General features: G+C 55.5%; 3 protein-coding genes across 6 annotated transcripts in view; all 3 read right to left on the reverse strand.

Moving 5' to 3' along the window:
• Positions 1-646: 646 nt before the first annotated feature.
• Positions 647-7,739, reverse strand: DMWD (DM1 locus, WD repeat containing). 3 transcript variants are annotated; one of them, XM_028529998.2, is made up of 5 exons: positions 7,238-7,739; positions 5,881-6,063; positions 2,626-3,894; positions 1,514-1,588; positions 647-1,211 (listed from the first exon to the last, which is right to left on the reverse strand). In XM_028529998.2, exons 1-5 carry the CDS (start codon positions 7,670-7,672, stop codon positions 1,164-1,166), a joined length of 2,010 nt encoding a protein of 669 aa, XP_028385799.1. In that variant the 5' UTR covers positions 7,673-7,739; the 3' UTR covers positions 647-1,163. The 3 variants fall into 3 exon arrangements, with proteins under 3 accessions (XP_028385799.1, XP_035868943.1, XP_035868942.1); XM_036013049.1 differs by lacking the exon at positions 647-1,211 and adding an exon at positions 1,261-1,412; XM_036013050.1 differs by lacking the exon at positions 1,514-1,588 and having other exon boundaries at positions 7,238-7,738.
• Positions 7,740-10,155: 2,416 nt separating this feature from the next.
• Positions 10,156-25,744, reverse strand: RSPH6A (radial spoke head 6 homolog A). Its single transcript, XM_036013046.1, has 6 exons — positions 24,994-25,744; positions 22,157-22,391; positions 16,996-17,760; positions 15,817-15,961; positions 14,290-14,407; positions 10,156-10,516 (listed from the first exon to the last, which is right to left on the reverse strand). The coding sequence occupies exons 1-6, from the start codon at positions 25,647-25,649 to the stop codon at positions 10,279-10,281; spliced, it is 2,157 nt and encodes a 718-aa protein (XP_035868939.1). The 5' UTR covers positions 25,650-25,744; the 3' UTR covers positions 10,156-10,278.
• A 210-nt stretch (positions 25,745-25,954) lies between these two features.
• Positions 25,955-27,061, reverse strand: part of SYMPK (symplekin) — a 36,316-nt gene continuing 35,209 nt past the window's right edge. The window contains exons 25-27 of one of the 2 annotated variants that reach the window (XM_028529979.2): positions 26,917-27,012; positions 26,356-26,691; positions 25,955-26,194 (exon numbers count right to left, since the gene is read on the reverse strand). In XM_028529979.2, the coding sequence (XP_028385780.1) occupies positions 26,045-26,194; positions 26,356-26,691; positions 26,917-27,012 (582 nt within the window). In that variant the 3' untranslated portion in view covers positions 25,955-26,044. The remainder of the gene's footprint in view (positions 26,195-26,355; positions 26,692-26,916; positions 27,013-27,061) is intronic. The other variant, XM_028529980.2, reaches the window with a different exon arrangement.

Here is a 27,061-nt window from a genome sequence, read left to right on the forward strand (position 1 = left end):
CCCTCCTCAGGAAGACCCTGTAATGTTGGGTTTGGACAGTTTGGGCGTTTTCAAGTAATTCTGCAAACTCCCACTGAGGGGTCTGAAGAGGGGACCTTGGTGGCTCTCCTCCCTCAGGGTTTGGGGGGCTGCTGCCCTGAGCAAGTCCCTCCTCCCACTCTATCAGGAGGGGAGGGGTAGTGGGACAGGGCCAGTCACGACCCTGGTTGAAGTGGACTGGTGTGGGCCCACTCACATCTGAGTGTGCTTTCCTAAGCTCCGAGGGCCATTCTGCCGCCTCTGTAACTTGTTTCCTGAGCCCACGCAGCCTAGCTGGCTCACTTCTACTACCTCTGTTAACTAAGTAAACTTTCTCTTATTTAAAAAAGAGTCCTGGCTGGTATGGCTCTGTGAATTGAGCGCCTGCCTGCACACCGAAGAGTCACTGGTTGATTCCCAGCCAGGGCATGTGCCTGGGTTGCAGACCAGGTCCCCAGTAGGGGGTGCACAAGAGGCAACCACACATTGATGTTTCTCTCCCTCCCTTTCTCTCTCCCTTCCCCTCTCTAAAAATAAAATCTTTAAAAAAGGGGGGGATTGATGTAGCACGCAGTGAAGGCACACACACACACTCCCTCCACGCCTCCCAGGAAGGAACAGAGACGCAGTGAAAACAGGGAACTTTAGTATAAATAAAGGGTGCTGGGGACAGGGAGGGCCCTGAGGGGCTTCCATAACTTAACACTCTTCAAAAGCACAAACAACAGCAAGGGGAACCAGGGACTGGGATTTGGGGCTGGGGAAGGGCAAGTGGCCCCCACCCTGCCCACAGACCGAAGGGCACACTGTAGAGCTGGGGCTCCCATGGGTGGGGGGGCTTCTCCCCGCCCCAGTGACCAGTTGCATGCTGGGGACGGGGACGAGGCTAACACTGATGTTTCAGCAGAAGGGGTCATTGTACTTGGCAGTGGGTGGGGACAAGGCTGAGGCCACATGGGCCACTACAAGCCCCCAGGGGCTAGGCCAGTCTGGGGGGACCCTTTGCCCCCCAAATTTGTGCAGGGCGGGGGACCGGAGCAGTCCATCCGTCGTGGTTAGTCTTGTTAATACGTTGATCCGTGAGGTCAGCGGCAGGGTTATGGCTAGGAGGTGGGGTGGGGGTGGGGAACCCGACATCCATGGCTTCACACTACTGTGCCACTTGGGGAGTTGCCTGGCTGGGAGGAGATGCCCTGGGGAAGATGAGAGGGGAGACAGAGGAGTTAGAGGCCATCGGGCTCCCGCCACCATGGCCTTGCCCTTCAGTCCACCCCAGACCCCATGCCCACCCACAGAGGCTGCTGCTCTAGGTGCCAGAACTTGCATCTTGGCTAGCTTCCCTGTCCCAGCAGGCAGCACTTTTACACAATGATAATTACAGTTCTCAGGTGACCCTGAGCAGAGGATGGGGTGAAGGTGGGGAGAAGGAAGACTGGGGTCCCCTTCTGAGGGGTGCTGAAGATTCTGGGTGTACAGAACTCAGGGACAGTCCTACCTCTACCACTGACTTGCTGGGTGACCTGGGCCAACTTCCTTCCCCTGTCTGGGCCTCGGGCTCCTCGTCTGTGAACTAGGGGAGACAGAGGGGTCTCTTTCAGGACTCTCCAGACTCCCCAAATCCCAGCACCCCACCTATGAGGCTCTGAGACTGCACTCTAAGTTCTAGGGATACAAGATGCTATGATCCCGAAACCTTCCTTCGGAGGAACCAAGCCTCGGCCCTCAGACCCGCCACCCTGGCCCTGAGGAGCTGAGACAGGAGCCCACAGCTGCAAAGTTACAAGGTGCCAGGCCTGTCTCCACCTAGCAGGGGTCTTCCTGAACCCCAGGCCTACCCAGGAGGTGGGCGCATCAACCCCCTGCCACCCATCTTCAAGCCTCCCTGTGCTAAGAGGTGACAGAGGCCTGAGGGGACAGGGACCTGCCCAGAGGCGGGCACACAGGGAGAAGTGGGGCTGAATCCTGCTGGGGATCCCACAGTCATGCCTCCAGCCCTAGGCTCCAATCCTGGCAGTGCAGGCCCAGGGTGGGAGCCAGGCCCAAGGCGCAGTCTGATTCGTAGACCTTGACCCACAATATCAATCAAGTTTCACTATTGAAAAATCACATTTTCACCCTGGCTGGTGTGGCTCAGTGGATTGAGCGCTGGCCTGAGAACCAAAGGGTCATCAGCTTGATTCCCAGTCAGGGCACATGCCTGGGTTTCGGGCCAGGTCCCCAGGAGGGGGCACATGAGAGGCAACCACACACTGATGTTTTTCTCCTTTTCTCTTTCCCTTCCCCTCTCTAAAAATAAATAAAATCTTTTTTTTTTTTTAAATCACGTTTTCCTTAGAAACAAAGACCTGGTCTCAACTGACAAGTGGTAGACCTGTCCGTGCTGGGCCCACGGCTTGCCCTTCTGAGAGCTGGCCACAGTATCCCCCACTCCCAGCTCTTTCCTACCTGACTGGTCACTCCAGGTGTGAGAGGGCTTACTCTGACACACTACGATTTCTTGGTTCCCCTCAGCCCATGGGGCTAGAGGCTGTGATAGTGACAAGTCCCTTCTCTAATACCCGCCTCTTCCAAGACCCTGGGTCCTGCAGGCCGGTGTGACCGACTCACCGCCTTGCCGGGCCGGGCCCAGGTGCAGATGAGGCCCTCCTGGCAGGCGGTGATGATGCAGTCCTCCAGGAAGAGGAGGACCGTCAGCCGCTCCTGGGCGATCTTCTTGCACACCAGGGGCTCGAGCAGGGGCACCTCGTGGATGCGTGGGCACAATGCCGTCCCCAGCACTTTGGCCGGGTCCAGCCGACTTCGGGGAACAGGGCCACTGGGCTTGTCCCCGCTGCCACCGCCCCCACCACCCCCCCGGCTGATGTTGCCCAGGCTGTGGTAGCGCTTGTGCTCCTTGTCTGCCCCCCTGTCCCGCCGCTCCTGCAGTGTGAGTGTGGCGAAGCGGCCGATGCTGAATGGTGTGCCCGGCTCCGTCGCTGCGCCCGGGCCACCTGCCTTGCCACTGCCTGCCGGGTGTGGGAGGCTGTTGGAGCGGGACAGGGAGCGGGGCAGGGGCCCAGGGCCGGCCTCGCCACCCCGAGAGCTGCTGCTGGCCGGTGGTGTGGTGCCAGGTGTGCCGGGGAGCGTGCGGGTGCGGGCCAGGGGTGGGTGTGGGTAAAGCACGTCTTCGGTGAGGTCCCACAGGCAGAACTGTGTGTCCTGGCCAGCCGAGCCAAAGCGGTAGGTGATGGAGCCGGCCTTGGGCATCGGGGAGAGAGGGGCTTCCCCATTCGAGGCTGGGCCGGCTGCCTCAGGCTCCTCTTCCTCCTCGACACTCCGTTCCCCATCACCACTGGCTGCTGTCGCCTCCTCGGCCCTTGTAGTGTAGGGGTCGAAGGCCACAGCGTTGACCCAAGACTTGTGGCCGTGGCCGCGGGCCACCACACGACCCTCGGTGAAGGACCACACGGTGACCAAGTCATCTTCACCGCCTGTCACGACGTAGCGCCCATCAGGGCTCCAGCACACGCAGAGCAGGCCCCCGAAGTAGCTCTTCATGAGCCCCCGCAGGAGCATGGAGTCGAAGTGGAAGACCCGCAGGCAGCCGTCCTGGCTGACGCAGGCCAGGTGCCGCCCGTCGGGCGAGAAGGCAAACTCGTTGAGGGGCCCCTCGCCCACCGCCCACTTGGCCAGTGGGTTGCGGGGCGCCTTGCTCTTGGCAGCGTAGACGGCGAAGCCCTCGCCCTGCTTCAGCAGGCTGTACTGGGGCGGTGCCGAGGCGCACGGGTGGCTAACATTGTACAGGTACAGGTGGCCGCTGGCGTGTGATGCCAGGAACAGGCTCTCGGACTCGGGCAGCCACTTCAGATATGTCACCTTGGTCTTGTCAATCAGCCGCTGCCAGGGGAGACGATGGGGGTGGGGGTAGGCAATCAGCTGACGGTAGGCCTCTTCCACAGCCTGGGTCCCCGGGCCTCCTAGGAGGGGAGCCCCCACTCTAGGCAACTCGGGAGAAAGGCTGCTTGTAAGGCAGCTCCGGGTGCCCCATGGAGCCTCAACATCCCATCTCTGGTGAGGGAGCAGTCCTGCCTCCCAGGGAGCTGCCCCTCACCTGCCTGATGCCCCCCACCATCTTCACCACGTCAGGCTTAAGGCCGCACACAGAGTCACAGGACTTCACCTCCCCAAGGGAGGGATGCCTGTCTCTCGGGTGCGCTGTTCCAGCCCCAGGAGACGGAGCTCTGCACACAGGAGGTGCCGCCTGGTGTCTCCCGGACAAGGGAACGGCCACCCCGTCCTGTCTGAAGCTCATCTTTGCTCCTTCTCTCCTCACAACTCACATCCAATTCTCCAATAATTTAGAACCTCACCTCTGCTCACCCCTCACCCCAACCACCCTGGTCCCAGCCGCCATCAGTCCTGCGATGGCCTAACTGGTCACCACGCCACCACTGCCCATGGCCACTCTCACATTGCTGCCAAATGGCGCTATGAAAGTGGGAGTCAGCCCCTGGCGCCCTGGCCCTCCACACACCAGGGCCGCCCTTCCCAGCCGGGGCTCCCAAAAGAGCTGCGCCCTCACGCCCCCAGGCACCCACTGATAGGAATGAATTCATTTCTTTTCTAGGTGTCTGAGTTGCTTCTCATTCTTGGGAGAATTGAGAAAATAATCAAATGAAACCATTTCTATGTTCTATGGTTCTATATTCAGATGAACCCCAGGACAGCGTGGCTCTGAACACCCAAGCCTTTCCCACGGCCTCCCAGCCCCTACGGGAACTGACCCCTCCAGGGGTTTCCCGAACTCCCCTATCACCCCAACCCCTCCAAAACTGCTCTGGCCAGGTCCTGCCTTGGGGCTTTCTGTCCTCGCTGTTCCCTCCATTCAGAATGTCCTTCCCAACATAACCCTTCTTGCCTCCTTCACCACCCCCCCGAGAGGCCCTCCCTGACCATGCCACTTACACCTCACCAAGCACTCCCCGTGCCCCTCCCCGCCAGGTTTTCTCCCCAGCACTCGGCATCTCCCACCGTGCAGCACACCTCACTTCCCTGATAACCGTGTGTCTCCCTAGCTAGATGGAAGCTTCGCAAAGGCGAGCCGCTCTGTTTTGTTCACTGAGATGAGACATCCCCAGGGCTGAGCGTGTGCCTGACGCAGCACGAATGCTCCATAAACACTGTGAGAATGGGCGAGCCGGCGCATCCCGACCACACTCACTGTTCCACTCACTCCCTTCTGCCATCCGTGCACCTGTGCAGCCGGAACACCGCGGTGCCTCTGCACAGAGGACACGGGTAGTCCCTGCCTGCGAGACAGGGCCGTCCGCTGGCATGCCTGTTGTGCCCAGTCTGCCCAGAACTGAGAATCTCCCTGTGTGATTTTACAGCAACCCTGCAAGGCAGGGATGAAAATCCATTTTGCAGAGGAGGAAAACTGAGGCTCAGCGGGGAACGGTCAGCTTCCCAAAGCCACACAGTGAGCAGATGTGGTGCAACAAGGGTTTGAATCCAATGCCCTTGGGCCCAGAATTTGAAGACTAAGGGCTCTGACTTCAAACAAGTCTGAACTAGTGACTAGCCTCAGTTCTCTAATCTGCAAAATGGGCTTCTTGATCCTGAATCCACTGCTTGGTGAGAATCCCAGGAGTAACATGTTCTGCCTGTGGCTACCAGAGCGCAGGACCTGGGCACAGGACGCACAGGTGTCATTGTCAGCTGCTACCACACTAACCGCCATCTGCCACCCACCCTGCATAGCTGCCATTGCACCCCTCCCCTCCCCCTCATCCTGCGCCTCTCAGAATGAGGGCACAGCTCCTGGGGGCCTGCAGTCCACTGTGTGTGAGGGGTGGGTGAGAGGGAAGGGAAGGGGCCCCTCACCTCCTCATTGAATAGCTTGCTGGTGTCCTTCTTGATGAGATCCAGGTACTGCACCTGGCCGGCCGAGAACCCCACCAGCAGGGAGATGGTCTCTGTGGCAGCAGTGAACTGGTTGAAGTCGTGGCAGGTGGGCTGGGTGCCCTTATAGATCCGTTTGTCAATTGGCTTGTTGAGGTCAATGGACTTAAGTGGTGGGAGAGAAGGAGTTAATGGCTTCTACCACTGAGGAAGGAAGAGGGTGTTGAGGTTGGGGAAAACCACTAAGAGGAAGCAGGGTTAAACTTTTGAGGGAAGTGGGTAGGTAGGTGGGTGAGTGGGGAGAGAGGGAGCAACCACAGACGGGAAGAGGGAACCACATCTCAGACAGAGCAGAGAGAAAAACAGTCAGGAAGGATGCCCCCGTCCCTGGCAAAAGACCACACTCCACCCCAAAATTGGACCCTTCTGACTTCAGGGCCACCCTTACCCACAGCATCAGGGTTCCAGGTCCCCATAGTCCCTGAGCTCCAATTCCTTTCCAGTCATGCCCCATAACCTCAGCCAACTTTCCTGGGTCTTAGCACCCCAACATTCCAAGTCCCACAAACTCAGGGTCACCCAAATCCCCAGGCCTCTAAAGCCCATCTCAGGAACCCCTTCACTCTGGAATTCCCAACTCTCAGAACCCCCATCATAGTTCAATTCAGGGACCCATTGGACCTCATAGTCCCCCACATTTAGGTACCTTCACCCCCTCTTGGCTCTCAGGATCCCCCCCCTCACTTCTGGGGACCACGGTAAGTTCCAGGGTCCCATCTCCTCTGGCACCCAGATCACTGTAGAGACACCCATCACACCTGAGCATGTCCCCTCTGGCCTCTCACCACCTCAAACCTCCTATCAGCTCAGAGATTCTCCTTTACCTCCAGAACCCTAATTTTTCTCTGGGATCCCTATTACCTCTAAGCCCCCATCACTTCCAGAATCCTGACCCAAAGGTCAGATGTGACTGCTCAAGTCTCAAGACACGACCCCCTCCTAACACCTCCAGGTCCTGCATCACCTCAGGATTCCACATCACCTGCAGAATGCCTGCCGCCCGGAACCCCGGAGTATCTACATCGTCTTGGATTCTCCATCATCTCCAGAACACTCACCATCCCACAACCCCCAGGGATCCCGCATGTCCCCAAGGTTTCCCACCACCTCTTAGAATTCTGTATTACCTACAAAAACCCTTTCCTCCTCCGATGTCCATCATGTCTAGGATGCCCATGTAGGGCCCCCCAGATCCGCTTTGGGCCTCCTGACACTTCTGGATCACTTAGGGACCCTCATCCTTTCAGCACCCAGGCCGCTCGTGATGCAAGCCACTCACCCGCTGGCTCCCGCGGCGGCAGCAGCCCGGGTAGAAATAGAGCTCGCGACCCAAGTTGAAGCAGACGCGGTCTCCTCCGGCCCCCAGACCCGCGGGCGTGGCGGGCGGCTCCCCGGCCCCGGCGTTGTCGGGCTCCCCGAGGCGCACCAGGCTGAGGCGCACGGCCGGCAGCGCGGGCCCGGGCCCGGGGCCTGCGGGTGTCGGAGAGGAAGCGGGGCCCGCGGCGCTGGAGGCGGAGGCAGAACCGGGCGGGGGCTGCGGAGGCTGGGGTGGCGCCGGGGTCTGGGCGGAAGCCGGACCCGACCTGCGAGCGGCGCCGTCTCCGGGGAGCAGCTTGTAGAAGCCCTCTCGGGTGCGGAACTGCGATTTGATCTCCGCGCAGTCCCCCATGGAGGTGCCGGGGCCCGAGCCGCCCTCCGCGCCGCCCGCCGCCATGTTGGGCGCCCCCCCCAACCCGGGCCCCGCCGCTGCCCTACGGCCGCCCGCCGCCCGCCACCCGCCGCCGGCCCCCTGACGGAAGCCGCGGGCCCGCGCCGGAAGAGGTGGGGTTGTCGCCCGGGCGACCTCTCTTCGATTGGCAATACGGTCGGGAGGCGGGACGAGCCCTGGTCGTCGCTCAGTAACGGTTCTGGGACTGTGGGCGGGGCGAAGAGGTGGGCGCGGCCTTACTGCCTGAGACCAAAGTGTGGTTGGCTGCGGGGGCGGGGCCCGCAGGAGAAAGAGGCGTGGTTTTTAAACAGCACAAGTCCCTAGCAACGGAGCCCTGGGAACCGTTTGACTAGCAACGGGGAAACCCTAAGGACACAGCCTCTTTGCTCTCCTGGCCTCCTCGTGATCTCACAGAAGATCCCAGATGAGCCCAGTGACTCCACAGACTCCCAACGTGCACCCTACTGACTTCCAGTGTTTCTCATGGACACCTTAATCTCCCCAACTGTCCATAGCATCTCCAGACATTCCTCTGCACTGCTGATGATCACCAAAATCTTGCCGATCCCCATGTCTCCATAAAACTCCAAGTACTTCATCTGACCCACTACTAATTAATACTAACCCCTCAAACACCTCCATGCTTTCCACTAACTCCAATGTATATCTGATTCCAAAATTTCACTGGTTCCCACGACCTCCCCAGTGTTCTAATGATCTGCCAGTAACCCCAAATCTCCTCCTGACCCCAACAGTCCTCAAAGACAGCCAGTGCCCCAGACTTCTGCTGAAACCACTCTGCCCCCCCACAGGTGCACCTCCCCACTTATTCAGGGGCCTTCCAAATTTGTCATCGGAATGTCTCAGAGGCATCTCACTACCAACAAGTACTGCAATGAACTCGACATCTTACTCCAAATCCTACCCCTCTCCCGTGTCCCATTCTTAGGGCCAGCACTGCACCCCCCCCCCCCCGCCCCAGCTCCCCTCACTCGGGCTGCAGACCTGAATGTCTGCCTAGATTTCTACAATTTCCCTTCACCCACTGCTTCCTGTCCCCAAGTTTGCATTCTGTCACCTACAGCCCTCTTTTCCAGCCCCTTCTTCTGCCCAAACACCTCCTCTCCTGCTCAAGGTCCCCCTGCATCAGCCTTGTCTCTGCTCTCCCAGAGTCCTGCCTCCCCCTCACCCCGCCCAGGCATCTAGAGAGGAATGTCTAAAGTACAAATGTGATCAGGCCCTCCCTCCTCTGCCAGAAGTCCCTCTGTGACTCCCCCGTGCTCTCAGGGCAAAGGTAAGCCCTGAGTGATCTGTTTCTGCCAACTGCTTTCCAATCTCATCTCTTATTATGAAGCCCTGACACCTTGTTCCCAAAAGTGAGGGCTGAGCTCCACCAGGAAAGGTGTTGGTGTTGAGGAGACTGGACCTGCCATGTCTTCTGGTGCTTTAACCAAACCTCAGATGCGAGGCCTTCTGGCCTAGCGTCTGCAGTTCCGTACAGTTGGAGCCATGCTTGTAATCCTAGGGGTTGCGCTTTCTGTAAGTTTGCTACGGTTGGACCAAGAAAGACGGCATATGGAGATTTTTACAGAAATTAGGATTCCACGAAAGATTGTGAGGACATGAAGAAGGCTGGTGTCTTTCAGAGTGCAAAGTGATCTTGGAATGTAAAGAATTTCTTTGGGGTGAATTCTGTGGAGGTTTGTTGCTGACCTGTGTTCCTGAACTATGAAACATAAATGTCTGAGCTAAAGAATACTTTCTCTTGATAAATAATTAAGAAAATTTTTAAAAAATGAGTTTTGAGCTCTGGCTGGTGTGGCTCAGTGGATTGCACGCTGGCCTGTGAACCAAAGGGTGGATGGTTTGATTCCTGGTCAGGACACATGCCTGGGTTACAGGCCAGGTCCCCAGTAGGGGGCGCTCAAGAGGCAACCACACATTGATGTTTCTCTCCCTCCCTTCCCCTCTCTTTAAAAATAAATAAATAAAAATCCTTAAAAAATAAAATAAATTAAAAATGAGGTTTGAGAAACTTCCCCAGCACATCACACTCTCTTGCCCTTGGGCCTTTGCATGTAGTGTTCCCTGGGCTTGGAATACCGCTTCCCACTCTGCTCTTGACCCTTTAAGAATCAGCTGAGGGGCTCTGTCAGGCCTCTGGGCTATCCCATCTGGGTTTTCATTGCCTGGGGGTACGTCTGTCTCCCCTGTGGACTATGAGCCCTGGGAAAGCACAGCTGAGGCTGCTTGGTCACCTCTGAGTCCCCAGCACCGGGCTGAGCCGACAGGAGACATTATAATAGTCGTCTGATATCCAGACGAGCGAATAAGTGAAACAGAAGGGAGAGGCTATGTATGTGGGGCAGTGCTGGCCTTCCTAGCAGAGCACAAGAGCCCCGACGTGGGGATCATGTCAACTAACCGGCCAGCGAATGAATAAGTGACTGGGCCGAAATGCCATAGAAACATTTTATTTACAGCAGCCGCCTTCCTTTTCCGCCCCTATCCTCCAGGGGCAGAAAGCAACCCAAAGAGTGAAAACACAGCCCATAGCTAGGTATAAGGAACCACCCGCTATCTACCTGCTTGGGGGAGGGAGCTATGCAGCCTCAATCATCCTGGTCCTCATCCTCATCTTCTTCTTCATCCTCCTCCTCTTCCTCTGCAGCTACCAGGGCCTGCTCCTGGGCGGCCTTGAGGGCCTGCTCCTCCTCCACCGTGGGGTCGCTCATCTCCATGATCTCTGGGCCGCTGGGGTACTCCTGCTGAATGGGGGCTGGCAGGGGCGGGTTGAAGTTCTCCGGACTGTACTTGTGGCCCCAGCCAATGTAGATGTTCTCGAACTTCCTAAAGGGGCGGGAGACACTGGAAAGTCCTCCCTCCGAGGCCGCAGCCCAGACCTTTCCTGACAGCGGGAGCCGGTGCCCACACAGCCTGAGGGACAGTCGCACGTGGTGGGGTGAAGTGTGCCCATCAGGGTGTTCTGCTCCTCTGTTCCTGTAGTGCTTGCTGTGTGCCTGCTAAGTGCCAGGCCGTGTCCAGCGCTGTGCTGTCCAACCGCATGTGTAGCTACTGAGCACTTGAAACGTTAGTGCACCCAAAACACTGCATTTGTCATTTGCCTTACTTTTCTAATTTCACTTGTGATTTGTTCTTTGACCCATTGGTTATTTAGGCATGTGTTACTTAATCTCTACATGTTTGTGAATTTCCTTCTGTTACTGATTTCTCATTTCATTCCACTGTGGTCAGAAAACTTCTTTTGTGTGATCAATCCTTTGCAATTTATTAAGTCTTGTATTATGGCCTAGTGTACAGTCTATCCTGAAGAATGTTCCATGTGCACTGGAGAATATGTATGCTGCTATTGTTGGCCAGAGTGGATTTCATTTAATTTTAATTCATTTAAATGTAAACAATAGCCCTGGCTGGGTAGCTCAGCTGGTTAGAGCATCATCCCATTACGCCAACGTTGTGGGCTTGATTCCTGGTCAGGACACATGCAAGAATCAATCAAGGAAGTCCTGGCTGGTGTGGCTCAGTGGATTGAGTGTTGGCCTGTGAACCAAAGGGCCGCCAGTTTGATTCCTAGTCAGGGCACATGCCTGGGTTCACATGAAAGGCGACCACACATGGATGTTTCTTCCCCTCTCTTTCTCCCTCCCTTCTCCTCTGTCTAAAAATAAATAAATAAAATCTAAAAAAAATCAACCAGTGAATGTATCAATAAGTAGAACAACAAAGCACTGTCTCTCTCAAAACAATAAATGCAATTTTTTAACGAATTTAAATAATAAAGCCAATATTCAGTATTGAAAATGTCTAAGCATCACTGGGACAATGTGGGCACGCAGGTCTGCTTTTGCAACTGTAAATGTTGTGAAATGTGAATGCGGGTCAAGTATTTATGGTGAAAATTTAGATCTGAACAGAGATGCACTATAAACGAAAACTTCACACCAGACTCCAAAGACTTAGTAGGAGAGAAGGTGAAGTAGCTTGTTAATAATTCTTACATTATTGGTTTCATGTTGTAACAATAATATTTTGGCTATTTGGGGCTAAATAAAATATATTAGAATGGATTTTGCCTGTTTATTTTTACTGGTTGAAGATGGCCACCAGAAAATGAAAAATGACCCATGTGGCTGGTATTGTGCTTGTGCCAGACAGCACTGGTCCAGATGCGGGGACCTAGCGAGCAGGGAACAAACCGACGGAAATCCCTGCAGGGGGCCTGCTCTCTAACAGGGGTGTCCACACGCGGCCCAGGATGGCTATGAATGTGACCCAACACAAAATCATACATTTACTTAACATTTTTTTTGCTCATCAGTTTTCATCAGTGTTTGTGTATTTAATCTATGGCCCAAGACAACTCTTCTTCCAGTGTGGCCCAGAGATGACAAAAGGTTGGACACCCCCTCCCTGGCTGGTGTGGCTCAGTGGATTGAGCGCTGGCCTGCAAACCAAAGTATCACAGGTTCAATTTCCAGTCAGAATACAAGCCTGTGTTGAGGGCCAGGTCCCCATTTGGGGGCATACAAGAAGCAACTGATCGATGTATCTTTCGTACATTGTATTTCTCTCCCTCTTTCTCCTTTCCTTATGTCTTTTTCAACTGTTTTTTTTTTTTAAGATTTTATTTATTTATTTTTAGAGAGGGAAGGGAGGGAGGGAGAGAGAGAGAGAGAGAGAAACATCAATGTGCGGTTGCTGGGGGTTATGGCCTGCAACCCAGGAATGTACCCTGGCTGGGAATCGAACCTGGGACACTCTTATCTCTTTAAAATAAATAAATAAAATCTTTTTTCTTTTTAAAGAAAGTTTGGACACCCCTGCCAGAGGGAGGAGACTGATAATAAACAAGGACAGAAGGGGTGGGGTCTGGGTGAGGAGAGGTGAACTGTCACCTCCCCCCAGACTTTTAACTAGAAAGGAAAGAGAAGCCAGTGGGGAACTAGGCAGGGGACTGCGAGACAGAGCGAGAGGCAGGGAGAAGTGGGGAGAGAAAGGGAGACAGCAGGACAGAGAGGGACAGAGAGTTTGCCATCGAAGCAGTCGGCTTTGATTTTGCCGTTCCCAAGAGAATAGCTGTTCTCCAGGTCTTCCTCGGAGCCTTCAAATGCACGGAAGCCCCAAACCCCTGCCCACCCTGGTCCTTGCAGTCCAGGAACCAGCAGCCTCATCCAGAGGCTGAGCTCACGAGGAGGGCGGAATCTCGGGCTCCACCCCACACCCATGCAGCTGGAGCCTGTGCTTCACCAGCTTCCACAGCACGACCCCGGACTCAGAGTGTGAGAAGCTCTGGTCTAGAATGTCCTTCCACCTCTTCCCGTCCCCACTACTTCTTTCTTTCCCCAAAGATTTCAGATCGAGTCTGCTGTCTCAGGAATCCTTCCTTGATCCCCTCAAGGCATGACGGATGGATAGGAGCTGTCATTGGTCCCTCCTTGGTGGTATCACTTTAGGATATTGGGGGGAGTGAGGGGTGGTGAGAGGTGTTATACAATTAACGCCTGTGCTTCCTCTGCCCACTCCCAGGGTCCACATCTACCTAATCAACAGAGGGCCTGGCGCCCAGCATACGGCTGGCATTCAAGTCCTTTATGATGAAAAGATTTTAAAAAGTATAGATAAACGGAAAGGATGTATGGATGGATGAATGACTGGGTAGTGGACGGGAGGGTGGGTGGATGGGTAGGTTGGGGGTGGGTGGGGAGAGGATGGACAGGTGAGTGGAGTTCCCAGTTTGGACCTTTTGCTTTCAGAGGGATGTTGACAAGTTAGGGTGTGGCCAGAAGATGGGTGTTGGCAAAAGCAAGCGTGCCTCTCCCCTGCTTCTGGAGGAGAAAAAAATAATTGCCAAGTATGTGGTTAAAGTACCAGGATGACATGAAATCCCACCTGGACTGTGAATCACAGTAGCCAAACAGAGCGGGTTTATCATTGAGATAGAAAAGGAAAATCTGTTGAGAAATCGTCACGCCATCTGGTGGACAGAGCTGGTAAGTGCACCCGCCCTGTAGCTGCAGGTAGCGCCCTCTAGTGGTTGATCAGAAAGGCAGGAATGTGCCTTGGGGAGAGGGGCAGAGGGGCTGGTGGGAAGACGCAAAAGTGACTTCGGCCTGCAAATCTTTTGGGGCAACTGATGGGGGATCCTGCTGAGGATGATTTCTGGCCCACAGAGAGAAAACCCTTCAAACTGGAAGACATGGCCAGGGAGCCCAGAGAAGTAGTTAGCTCCCCCATAGAGAAGACTCCCCCCTGTCAGGGCCGCCCCAAAGGGCACACCTGAGTCTTGTAGGCTCTGTGACCCATACAGCAGAAAAGGCCTGGGCCAGGGTGCCAGAGAACCAGGTTCGAATCCTGCAAATGCTGTGTTACCCTGAGTCAGTTCCTTTCCCTCTCTGATCCCCATTCTCTTACCTCGGGGGCTTACATTCTGGTGTGGGATTCCTCACTTCAGCCCAAGCGGAATCCATGAGAGAAGAGTGAGGGGCTCAGCGCAGGGGGCTTCCCGAAGGGGGCTTCCCTCCCAATCTCTGCCCACCCTGGTGAGTTGTCCCTGCTGCCTGTTGCGGGGGCTTCCTCTGCTGGGGGGCCAGGAGAAGACCTACTTGCCAGTGGCGTAGGTGTAGGCCCCCGGCCAGAGATTGGAGCGCACGATAGCCACGGAGTACTGTGGGCAGAGGCTGCAGGACAGGCGGGAGGTCCAGGGTGACATGTGCATGATTTCTGTGGGGGGAGGGGGTGAAGAGCTTCAGGAAGGTCAGAGGCTCTCCTGCTGGCTCCCCACGCCCTGCCCAGCACTGTGGAGGGCAGGGGAGGAAGGGGGTGACGAGGGAAACTGAGGAAGGCCACGAAGGGAACTACGGGGATTCATGGCCTGGCTCTGGACCATCCTCTTGCTGTGTCCCCCTGAAAGCTGTGCCCTCGGAAAGCCATGCCCCTGTCTGACCCTCAGTGCCTGCACCTAGGGAGGGGGACACTAATCTCACCTCCCTTGCAGGGCAGCAGTGAGTCCTGGGCCCCAGACAGGACAGCCGCTGTCATTCTCCCTGCGGTTGGCCATTGGTTTGGACCAGGGGGCGGAGGGCAGGGCACAGGCACGGGGTCCACAGATATCAGGGTCAAAACATGGTCTCTGTCCACTCGCCCACTCTCAGTCTCTCCTTCCTGCTTCCTCCAGGTGCCTGAGGTCCCAACCTCAGGACACGCTTGTCCCTTCTTCCAAAATCTAGCTCAAGTCCTGCCTTTTCTCACAAGGCCTTCCTAATTCTCTCTCTCTCCAAGCCCATGCTGGACTCAAAAAAACACACCCTGCCCTGACCAGGTGGCTCTGTTGGTTGGAGTGTTGTCCCCATACACCAAGGTTGTGGGTTCGATCCCTGGCCAGGGCGTGTACATACAAGAATCAACCAATAGCCCTGGCTGGTGTGGCTCGGGGGATTGAGTGCCTGTGAAACAAAAGGTCACCAGTTCGATTCCAGCCAGGACACATGCCTGGGTTGTGGGCCAGGTCCCTGATGGGGGGCGTGCAAGAGATTGATATATCTCTCATTCATTGATGTTTCCCTCCCTTATCTCTAAAAATAAATAAATAAAGTCTTTTAAAAAAGAATCAGTCCTGGCTGGTGTGGCTCAGTAGATTGCAAAACCTTTGTTTAGCACTGGCCTGCAAAACAAAGGTTCACTAGTTTGATTCCCAGTCAGGGCACATGCCTGGGTTGCAGGCCAGGTCCCCAGTAGGGGGTGCACAAGAGGCAACCACACATTGATGTTTCTCTCCCTCTCTTTCTCTTTCCCTTCTCCTCTCTAAAAATAAATAAAACATTTAAAAAAGAATCAACCAATAAATTCTTAAATAACCAACAAATCACATCTCTCTCTCTCCATCTCCTCCTTACCACCCCCAAATAAAAAAAGAGCACAGCCCACCAGGTGGGCACTGCCATGAGCCAGATGAGGCTCACAAGGCAGACACTTTCCTGTAGCCCCGAGAGGAGGCACTGTCATCACATCCGTTTTATAGGTGAGAGGCTCAGAGAGATGACTTCTCAATGTCACTGCCCTCCCTTTCTCGCCCCCCCCCGACTCCACAACCCCCTTCCAGGCTGGTGGTACAAGCTGAGGAGGACCAGTACCTGCATCTTCCGAGAGCGGCGTCAGCAGCGGGGGCCCAATCTCCTGCTCCACCTCCTCCATCCCCTCATCGGCCTTCTCTTCCTCCTCCCCCAGCTCCTCCTCCTCCTCCTTCTTCTGCAAAGGGTTCACCCAAGTGCAGCGGCCCTGCAGGTGGGGGGAAGGTCAAGTGGCACCCCCGCGGGACAGAGGCCAGCCTGTACCCTCAGAAGAGGTGAAGGACTGGGCAGGACACTGGGGTTGTCCTTGGGGACCCAGGTTATGGGTAGGAGGCCCGGGTTAGTCACACAGGTCGGGGCAGAGGATGGGCCGGGAGAGCCGCTGCATTGCATGAGGTGGGGACGCTTGCCTCCCACTGGCTGTGTGGCCCCCATCTGTGCATCCACCCATCCATTCATTCATTCATCAGACATTTAACAAGCATATACTATACACAGGTGCTGCTCCAGGTGCTGGGAATGCATCCTTGAGAAAAGACACCAGAAATCTCTGTCCTTCGGTGCTGCCACTTGGCAGCCCATGTAACCCTCTGTTTGCCCTGCTCTGACTGACGAGAGGCCGTGCAGTGTTGCTGCAGAAGCAACGACTATGCCTCTGAGTATGGGCTGCAGCCCCATCCCTGCCTGAGGTGTTACACACGGGACATGGGTATGTGCTGTCACATTTTTTAAATTGGAAAGACTCAGAATTCCAAGATGCATGGGGCCCAGGGGATTCTGACAAGGGACTGTCAACCAACATCTTCGAAGGGATGAATGAGTGAGTGAATGAATGAGGAATGGACAAACGAGAGAATGAATGAATGAGGAATGGAGGAATGAGTGAGCGAATGAATGAATGAGGAATAGAATAATGAGCGAATGAATGAATGAGGAATGGAGGAAGGGAGGAATGAGTGAATGAATGAAGAATGGAGGAAGGGCGGAATGAGTGAATGAATGAATGAGGAATGGATGAATGAATGAGGAATGGATGAATGAGGACTGGATGAGTGAATGAATGAATGAGGAATGGATGAGTGAGTGAATGGATGAGTGAGGAATGGATGGATGCGCGAATGAAAGAATGAATTGAATGTTGAGCACAATGGCTAGCAGACAGCAGACACTTGATATTGCCGGGGAGCCACACCTGAGTCAGCTGGCTCCGAGGCCAGTGGGGGCTGGGGTCCCAGTCCTCACCTGCGGGAGGATGTGCTGCGTGTGGTGCACCCAGTTGGCCATGGAGTCCACCAGCTCCAGCACCGCGATGCCCTCGAAGTCGGGGTTCTCCTCAAACGAGTCGCGCCCCGCGCCGCCCTCCTCCTCCTCATCACCCTCCTCCTCGCCAAACTGGTAGAAGCCCAGGGGGCTGATGTGCGTGGCAGCCGAGATGCGTGCGATCTGGGCCCGCAGGTAGTTGGCCTCGTTGCCCGGGAAGGGAGGGTAGCTGATCACCGGCGCGTCCAGGTGGCCGGTGAAGAACTTCTTGATCTTGCGCGCCTGCACGATCTGGCTGGGGGTGACGTGCGGCAGCTTCGTCCACGGCCGGCCCGGCTCGTTGCACACGAAGTACAGGTACTTGTTGGCGCCCAAGCGGCTCTCCTCCTTAGGGATAACGGGCGGGGGCTTCCACGTGCGCTTGGGAAGGAAGTCAGAGACCTTCTCTTCATCCTCCTCACCCTCCTCCTCGCCGTGCATGTCCAAGACGTCTCCCTCGGTCAGTTCCTCCACCACCTCCTCCTCCTCCACGTCCTCCTCACCCTCCCGGAACTCCACCTCCGCCACCAGGTAGCTGCGGCTGAGCCCCAGGATTTTGCCCCAGAAGCGGCAGGTGTGGATGGGCTGCTGGTCCACCAGTTGCTTCAGGGCCAGGAAGATGCGGAAACTCTCGTCTGAGCTCAGGCCCACGCCGGCCTGTTCGAAGTAGAAGGCTGACTCCATGACGTTGGGCACGGCTGTCTCCAACTGTGGAGGGCAGGTGGGGGGCAGAGGGAGGGAGGCTGAAGCCCTGCTCCCTAGCCTAACTCTTCCAGAGTCCAGAGAGCTAAGCTACTGGGTAACCCAGCTGCTCCTGTGACCCTTCTGGCAGTTAGAAGCCAGGCAAGTCCTTGGGGAGGATGCCACTTGATGGCAAAGAAAAAGCAAAATCACACTAAGAGAAAATCCTTTGTTTCTGCATGCTTTCCCCTTGTTCCTGCCTGGAGTGGGGTGTGAGATCTGGAGCTAAGCAGCTATCTTGGGATCATGAGGCAACACATGTCTTACACTCCAATGGTGGTGGAGCTGAAAGGTGGAAACCACCTGGTCCCCAAAGGCATCTCTGGGCTGCCTTACCTCCTCACTTCTCGTCACTGTTTTGGTTGCTTGCAACCAAACACACTCTTAAGAGATACCCCAAATCACACAGCAAATTAAGGGAAGAGGCAGGCTTGAACTCAGGAATTAGTGATGTTGGGGATGGTGATGGTAAGTCCTGCCTTGCTGCCTCCTTTTTCACTGTCTGCTTTGTCCAGAGAGAGAGAGAGAGAGAGGGAGAGAGAGAGAAATGAGAAAGGGAGTGAGAGCAAGTAAGTCAAGGACTGGGGCTAGAACTAGAATACAGGGAGGTTTGAGCTTAGCTACCACCACATCCGTGTGGCCACAGCTGTCCCAATACTTTTTCATTCAGTCAGTCCAGAAAATTCTTAAAATTTTTAATTATTGATTTTAGAGAGAGCACGAGAGGAAGGGAGGGAAGGAGAGAGAGAAACATTGATTTGTTGTTCTACCTATCTATGCATTCATTGGTTGATTCTTGTATGTGTCCTGACCAGGGATTGAACCTGCAATGCTGGCGTATGGGGATTAAGCTCTAACCAACTGAGCCACTGGGCTGGGGCCCAGAAGTCCAGCAGGTGCCCTGGACTGGGTGGCTCAGTTGGCTGGGCGTTGTCCCCCACACTGAAAGGTCCCTAGTTTGATTCCTAGTCGGGGCACGTGACTGGGTTACAGGTTCAGTCCCCAGCTGAGGTGCGTGTGGAAGGCAGCCAATCAGTATTTTTCCCCTTATTCTTCCCTCCCTTTCCCTCGCTCTACCATTAAAAAATAAAATTTAAATTTTAAAAAGTCCAGTGGGTGCCAGCCCCGGGCTGGTGCAGGCACTGACGTGTGTCATATATTGGAGAACAAACTGATGAGGTCCTTCCTCCCGAGGTCAGCTTCCTCGGCCTGTGGCCTCGGCCAGTGGTCTGGGCCAGAGAAACGCCTGTCCCCTCGCCCAAATTTGAAATCAGGATGGAGAGAAAGGGCGCATCTGAGGTGGAACAGTGACCTCCTAAAAGAGTCCCTGTCCTAATCCTGAGACCTGTGAACATGCGACCTCACACGGCGAAAGGGACTTGCACGTGTGATGAAACCGGGGACCGGAGATGGGGAGAGTGTCCCGGGGTATCGGCTGGCCCGAGGAAATAAACCACAGGCAGGCCAGTCAGAGGAGACGAGGTGGCGGAAGCAGGGGTTGGAGTCGGAGCGAGACCCGAAGAGGCTGCCCCGCCCCCCGGCTCTGGAGATGGTTGAGGAAGGGACGCAGGCGGCCCCTGGAATGGGGACAAGTCCAGGAAACAGCTCCTCCCCCGAGCCTCCGTTAGCGAGGCAGCCCTTGCCTTCGCCTTGATTTTAGCCTGGTGAACCCCCGTTTCAGCTTCTGACCTCCAGAACTGCAAGACAGTAACACATCAAGGCCTCACTGGAGGTGAGTTGGTTAGGGCTTCGTCCCCATACGCCAAGGTTGCGGGTTCGATCCCCGGGGGGTCACGGTACATATAAGAAACTACCAATGAATGCATAGGTAGGCGGGGCAACAAATCGATGTTTCTGTCTGTCTCTCATCTATCTCAATTTCCCTCCCGATGCCCCGCCGCAAAAAAAAGTTGTCTTTAGCCACGAAGTTTGTGGTGATTCATTCCAGCGGAAACGGGGAACTAAGCGAGGGGCCAACGTCTCCGCGTGTTTGGATGTGAAATAGGTGAATGTGCAGCGGCTGACCCTCCGCACAGAGAGACGATGGAGGCCAGTTTGCAGAGAGAAATGAAAGAAAATCAGGATCAGAGCTGGTGAGCTTGGGTCCAGCTACTCCTACAGCCCAGCTATCCCTACGGCCCAGCTCAGGTAAGTGCCCCGATTCTAATAAAGGAAATGCCTTATTATCTTCATGATAAACCCCACCCCTCCCCTTTATTTTAGCAAGCTCTCATAGTTTTGGCTCACACACCCATTCAGCTCTCTTAACTTAGCTCACGGGAAGAGGCTTACTTGTGGTTCAAGAAAACATACAGCCTTGGCCAGCGTGGCTCAGCTGGTTGGAGTGTCGTGCTGGAAACCAAAAGTTGTGGGTTTGATTCCCAGTCAGGCACATACCTAGGATGCAGGTTCAGTCCCCAGTTAGGTCATGTACAAGAGGCAACAGATCGATGTTTCCCTCTCACATGGTTCTCTCCCTCTCTCTCTCTGTCCCTTCCCCTCTCTCTAAAGTCAATAAGCATATCCTTGGGTGAGGATTCAAATGAACAAACACACATATAACAAAGACATACAAGCCCCACTTAAAGTCAGGACGAAAAAATCAGACCAAAGAGGTGAGTTTCTCATTTAAGGTCTGTGGACAGCTTCTGGAAAGTACAGTGATCCCCACCAAGCACTTGAAAGCTCAAGGTAATAAAAAGTTCAAGGTGCCCTGGCTGGTGTGGCTCAGTGGATTGAGCGCCAGCCTGTGAACCAAAAGGTCGCTGGTTCGATTCCCAGTCAGGGCAAGTGCCTGGGTTGTGGGCCAGGTCCCCAGTAGGGGGCCTGCAAGAGGCAGCAGATGGACGTGGTTCCTTTGGAACATTGATGTTTCTCTCCCTCTCTTCCTCCGTTTCTTTCCCTCTCTCTAAAAACAAATAAATAATAGCTAAAACCCCCTTCTGCTCCAAGTTCTGAGGGGGCGGAGTCTCCCAAGGGATTAAATTTCAGTGAGGTGGAGCTTGAGACCAGGAGTCCTAAGGGGGCGGAGCCTCAAGGGGCAAAGCATCCTAAGGAGGCAGGGCCTTCAAGGACTTGCTTTGGATGGGGGTGCAACCCGGGGGCGTTAGGGAGGGAGGGTGCAGTTCTAACAAGGCGTGGCCTCCCCAGGACAGACTGTTGATCTGGAAACTTAAAACCACATTCTCAGATAAAACTGTCCTTCGTGCCTGGAACTTGTATTCCCACCTGTGCTCTGCTCACAAGGGCTCATCTTTGTCAAGACCATCGTTCCTGCATTCTCTCACCAAGCCACCCCACTGTCGCCAGAATCCTAGAATCTCAGAAACAAAAGAGCAAGCACAGACAGAGGCATCTGCACGTCGGGGAGAGGTTACAGGGGCTCTGGAGGTCAAGATCCTGCCTCCCTGTCTCCAGCCTCCCAAGCTTCCGGCCCTCAGAGCTTACGTCTTTCCTCTACAAATAAGAATAACAGGCAGCGCTTGTGTGGCAGGGCTACTTCAGGGCTGAAAGAACTCAGAGGGCATAAGAGGTGTCAGAATTACGGTAAATAGAGAGTCTTTGTTTCTTGAACAAGTGAAAGAATATTTCACCCGAATTTTAGGCAGTCGTCCAATTCTGGAAACTAGTAGCATGTTAACGAGTCACGGAGTCACGGGTGGAAGAGGTATTCGCAGGTCTCAGCTTACAAAAGGGGAAATGGAATTCAGGGGATAAGGGGCAGTTCCGTGTGAGAGACTCCCGGAGGCAGTGTTTCCCAGAAAACGTGTACAAAGCTGTTATTTTCGTGAGGGAGGAGTAATGGATGGTGGGAGACACCAGCCTCCACCTCCACGTCTTCCACGTGCCAGCTAGAGTCAGCTTTCTTTCTTTCTTTCTTTTAAGCATTTTATTTATTTATTTATAGACAGAGAGGAAGGGAGAGAGAAATATCAATGTGTAGTTGCATCTCGTGCGCCCCCTACTGGGCACCTGCCCTGCCTGGGAATCCAACCAGCGACCCTTTGGTTCACAGGCTGGCGCTCAATCCACCGAGCAGCACCACCAGGACTGGAGTCAGCTTTCTAAAGCGCAGAGCTGATCCACCACCCTTTCCTCTGCTTCAAACTCTTCCATGGCACTCCAGTGGCCTCAGGAGAAAGCCTACAACTCTTAGCCTGGCGTGCGAGGTCTTCTGTGACAGGGTCCCGGCCCCCTCCGCAGGGCACACAGACTAGACTGAGATGGTCTGTGTTTCCGGGCTGGGCCCTGCCTGCGCTCCCTCACTTCCAAGACTCAGTACCCGCTGTGCCCAAGCCTGGGCTACCGCTCACCCCACCCCCCGCCCCGCCCCTGCGCCCGCCCCACTGGCTCTCTCTCTCACCGGCTCCTCCTCCACCTCCTGCTCGCCCTCACCGCTGCCGCCCCGCACGAACAGTGCCTTCTGCTTCTCCGCCATCTCGTAGGTGGGCTGCATCTCCGGGTCATCCCGCAGCGTGTCCAGCTTGGGGTGGAACCACTCCATCTGCGCCGTGCGGTTCAGTGATTCCAGGATCGACAAGGGGTCCTGGGGCCGCTGGTTCAGGATTTTGGTCAGCACGTTCACCAGGTGCTCGTACCTGCCTCCCGAGGGAGCGGGAGGTGGGGGACAGCACTCACTTCAGCCCACTGCCGTGTGATTGGCACTGGCCTGGCGCTGGGGACGCGGGAAAGAAGAGACAAGGTCTCTGCCCTGGGGGAGCTAACATTCTGATGGTGGAGACAGACATTCAGCAAATATACAAGATACACAGAGTGCCAGGGGCGTGGTAATTTCCGTAGAGGCGACACAGCAGGGCGTGGGGACTGGGAATGTTGGGGATAGGGGACGGTTTGCAATTTTCAACAGGGAGGCCAGGAAGGCCTCACCGAGGTGACAAGGAAGCTGAGATCGAATGAAGTGAGGGGAAAACCATGCAGATGTTGGGGTGGGGGGAGCTGTTTCAGTCACAGGGAACAGAAGGAGCACAGACGCTGAGTTGACAACAATCTTGATGCTGAAACTGAAGGAAACTAGGGGAAAGGAAAATTATAATTCCATGCTGATCTCATTCAGAATTAGAGATGCTGAAATCCTAAGGGAAATATTAGCAAATGGCATCCAGCAATTGCTCAAAAGGAAGGCGTGCCATGACAAAACTGGGCTAATGGCAGGGATGCAACACCGGACTGACACTAGAAAGAGAAAAAAAATCCCTCTAATTCCTCATGCCAGTGTGTTAAAGGGGATATGTGTCAGATCACTTCAGTAGTGATTTTTAAAAGCCTAGAAAATTAGGCGTAGAAGGCAATTTTTAAATAATCTGATAAAGGGTAGCCATAGGTCACCTACAGCACACACAAACATAATGGCTAAAGACTCTTTTCCACCATGAGACTGGGATTGCAGATGCCTGCTTTCACTTCTATTAAATATTGCACTGGAGGTCTCAGCCAATGCAATGTGACATGAAAAAGTATTGAAGAGGAAGAAGCCAGGCAGTCATGGTGTACAGATGATATGATTGGGAGTGATGCACAAAGGCCTTGAGCTGAGGGGGTGCCCGGCATGTGGGGGGAACACTAAGGAAGTCAGTGAGGCTGCAGGACTGAGGGAAGGGGGTTGTGGTTGGAGAGGAGGCTGGAGTGATAATAGTATTGGTACAGTTTCCATCAGCCAAGTCAGGCACTATTTTGGGCACTTGAGAGTTGAATTCTCAACAGTCATATATTTAAAGAATAACTATAATCCCCACTCTCCAGATAAGGAAACTAAGGCTTAGAAAAGTTGAGGTCATGAGGTCACACAGTAGTTGGTAGTACAGATGGGATTTAAAACTAGGTTTGTCTGATTTCAAAGCACCTAGCCATCTGTGGCATGGAAACTCTTTGGCAAGTCTTGGGGGGGCAGTGTGGTGGAGGGCCATCACTGAATTGGGAAGGGTAAGGAGAGGTCAGAATTTGGCCAGGGCTTTTTTTTTTTTTTTTTTTAGAGAGGGAAGGGAGGGAGGGGGAGAGAGAGAGAGAGAGAGAGAGAGAGAGAGAGAGAGAGAGAAGAGAGAGGGAGAGAGAGATCAATGTGTGGTTGCTGGGGGCCATGGCCTGCAACCCAGGCATGTGCCCTGACTGGGAATTGAACCTGCAATGCTTTGGTTTGCAGCCCGCACTCAATCCAGAGCTATGCCAGCCAGGGCTGGCCAGGGCTTTTCAATAAGGGGCCTTGAAGCTCTAGAGAGCTGGGAACTGTCAAAGAAGTAAGTGCTAATGGTTAATTTTGACTCAATTCTAGATGAAATTTGGAGATCAGGCAGAAGCTGACTTGTACAGGGCCTTGAAGGCTGTTGTGAGGAGCACAGGCTTTCCTCTGAGGGCACTGGGAGCCGAGACGGGCTCTGCACACAGGAGGGATGGGGTCAGCTTTGTGCGTCAGCCAGGCCTCCACCCTCGCCTCCCACTCCCACCCCCCTTCCCTTGGTTCTCGTCAAAACAGCTTCCTTACTGTTCCTCAGAGCAAGCCCTAAAGCCTTCAGACTTGCTGTGTCCTATCCCTGGCCCACACTTCCTCCAGATACCTGCAAGGTGCTCTTCCTCATTGCCTTCAGGTCACTAAGTGTCACTTCCTCAGAGAGGCCTTCCCTGTCATCATGCTATTAAACATGCTCTCTCTATACCCCTCGCCCTGCCCTAGGTTTTCACCTTAGTTCTTATCACCTGATCGTTTGTAATAGCTGCTGTCCATTCTCCCACTGGACTGTGAAGGGTGGGCCAAGAGGTGTATGATGCCTGCAGCCAAGTGGCCTGGGCATGTGCCTTCCTCAAGCAGGACAGCTTGGTGGCTAACAGGGCCACACGAGCCAGCCCACTGGTGCTGGAACCCAGGCTCTGCCACACCCTCACTGTGTTATTATCTCTGATGTGGGACCTAATTTCTGGGCCTCAGTTTCTCCCACTGTAAAAAAGGGGACAGTGGATGTATGAATCTCAGCCATGAGAACTAGAGGTTAACGCGTGAAGGGCCCCCACCGATGTCTGCTAAGTCAATGTTTTACTTTTTAGTTGTTAGCCTTTGTTCTGACCCCTAGTCTGAGTCAGAGGGCTCCAGAGCAGTTGCCGATTCTCCCGAGGGCCGGTCCCCCATCTGAAGGAGACCCTGGAGCCCGAGGCAGGGTCCCACCCCTCCCCCACTCCGGAGTCCCCTCTCACAGGCTGAGGTCGCAGCTGACGCTGGTCTGCTGCAAGTAGGCCTTGGCGTTTTGCACGGCTAACTCCCGGGGCTCCGGCTCGGACACCTCCATATCGAAGGGCATGAAGCTCAGCTCAGAGGACGAGAACTGGAGGGCGGGGTCATCCCTGGTGTAGGGCCCGTGCTGGGTGCCTTGGCCGAACTGCGAGTCTTCTCTCTGGTACGCATTGAACTGGCCCAGGTAGTTGGGCCGGGGATCCTGGAAGGATGACTCCAGTTGCTGGAGGAGGTTGCCTTGGCCCCGCTGTAGCTGCTGCAGCATGAAGTCGGCATTGTGGGTGGCCTGGACCCTGCCTTCGTCCACATAAGTTTGGCGCTGGAAATCCGCGGGAAAGCCTGCACTCATGGACAGGTACTGTACGCCACCCTGGGACACCGCCGAGTTGTCATATTGACTCAGGCCGGCCCCTTGTGCCCACCCCTGGAGGGGGGCCTGGCTCTCGGGCGTCTCAGTAATGCCGCTCAGGACCTGGGCGTCAAGCGGCAGCTGCTGCGTCTCCTGGGGGACCGTGGCCTGGGACAGAGATTGCTCCCGACTGCGCCCCTGGTCCTGGGAACTTCTCTGCCTCGCGGACTGCTGGTAAGACAGTTCAGGGTCCTGCTGCGGGTCCCCCATAGTCCAAAAGAGGTGGCAGACTTCTCAGAGAGAGGCTTGCAGCCAGGCGGACCAGTTGCCTGCCCACACCCGCCTAGTAGCGGCTAGGCCAGCCCGCCCGTTTCTAAGGAGGGAGGGGCGGGCCGTTACCAGGGAAGGACGCGAGGCGAGGCAGAGGCCAAAGAGCAGGTGCCTGCGCAGGCGCAGCCCCAGGCCCCAGGGGCTCCGAGTGGTCCGCGGGCCCTTCGGCGCGCTCATTCGGTTCCGCGCAGTCCCCTGGCGGACTCGCTGCAGAGATGAGACTACACCCACACCCTAGACCCACGATGTTTTTTTTCTTTTTAATTTTTTTTTAAAGGCAAAGCACCACCCCACCCCCTACCCCCCAGCCCCACTCCCCTCCCCACCAAGCTCCGTCAGCTGTTCCCCTTGGTCTCGGGTTCCCCGGTTTCCTCCGCGGCGGCGGTGGCAGCAGGGCTGGGAGTCTTCGCGGTGTCTTCTCCAGCAGGGGTGAGGGTCTGGGGGCTCCTCTCCTCCTTCGACGTCAACCCGCCCACTGCTGCCTCCTGGTGACAGAAGATGGAGCGGGTCAAAGGCAGCTGCTCTCACCTCCAAGCTTTTGTTCGGGCTGTACCCTCCCCGTCACCCCAGTGTGGGCACAAGACATACACGCATCACCCCGGGGGCCTGGTGCTTTTCTTTGCCGCTCTGAGGTTGTCATCCCTACCTTCGGTAGGGGCCCCTCAAGACTCGAGTCCAGCAGAGCGGCCTCGGTCAGCCCCGAGTCGTCATCCATGCTGATGAAGATGGCGGGGGTCTCACACTCAGGCCCCTCCTCCCGGAAATCCATGGCTTCCTCCGGCTGGGGGGCGCCCTGCGGGGGGCCTGGCCTGGCAGAGGACGAGGACGAGGAGGGAGGGGCTGCCACGCCCCCAGGCTTCAACTTCTGTTCCTCCTCCAGCTGCCGCTTCAAGGCCTTCTCCTGGGCCAGCCGCAGGCCAATGAGGTCCTGAGGGGGCCGGGGGGCAGGAGCCGGGGCCAGAGCCAGGGGCTCCAGGTCATCCTGGGGGTGGGGAGGGACACACAGAAGCTCAGGGATGGGCGGGGGTCAGGACCCAGGCTGCTCTCAGAGGATGGCTGGAAGGAGAGAGAGGAGCCACCCGAGGCAGGCCGCAGGACAGGCACTGGGAATGAGGGGCTGCTGTCCCCCGCCCCCGCTCGGCAGGAGCCTGCTGAGGGGACGCAGATGGCTAGGCTGGGTGGGGGGTCCGGGACTGGAGACCCTCACCTCTTCCAGGGGCCCTGCAGGAGGCTCCTTGGCCTCCGGCTCCTGCTTGCCGCTCGCCTCCAGGATGGTCATGATGGAGTTGGGGATGTGTGCTTGCTGCGGGGAGAGCAGGGCGGGTGCTACTGGGACCTCCGACCCAGAGACC

Source organism: Phyllostomus discolor, chromosome 12, assembly GCF_004126475.2.
Source record: "Phyllostomus discolor isolate MPI-MPIP mPhyDis1 chromosome 12, mPhyDis1.pri.v3, whole genome shotgun sequence".
In the NCBI taxonomy this organism is placed as follows: domain Eukaryota; kingdom Metazoa; phylum Chordata; class Mammalia; order Chiroptera; family Phyllostomidae; genus Phyllostomus; species Phyllostomus discolor.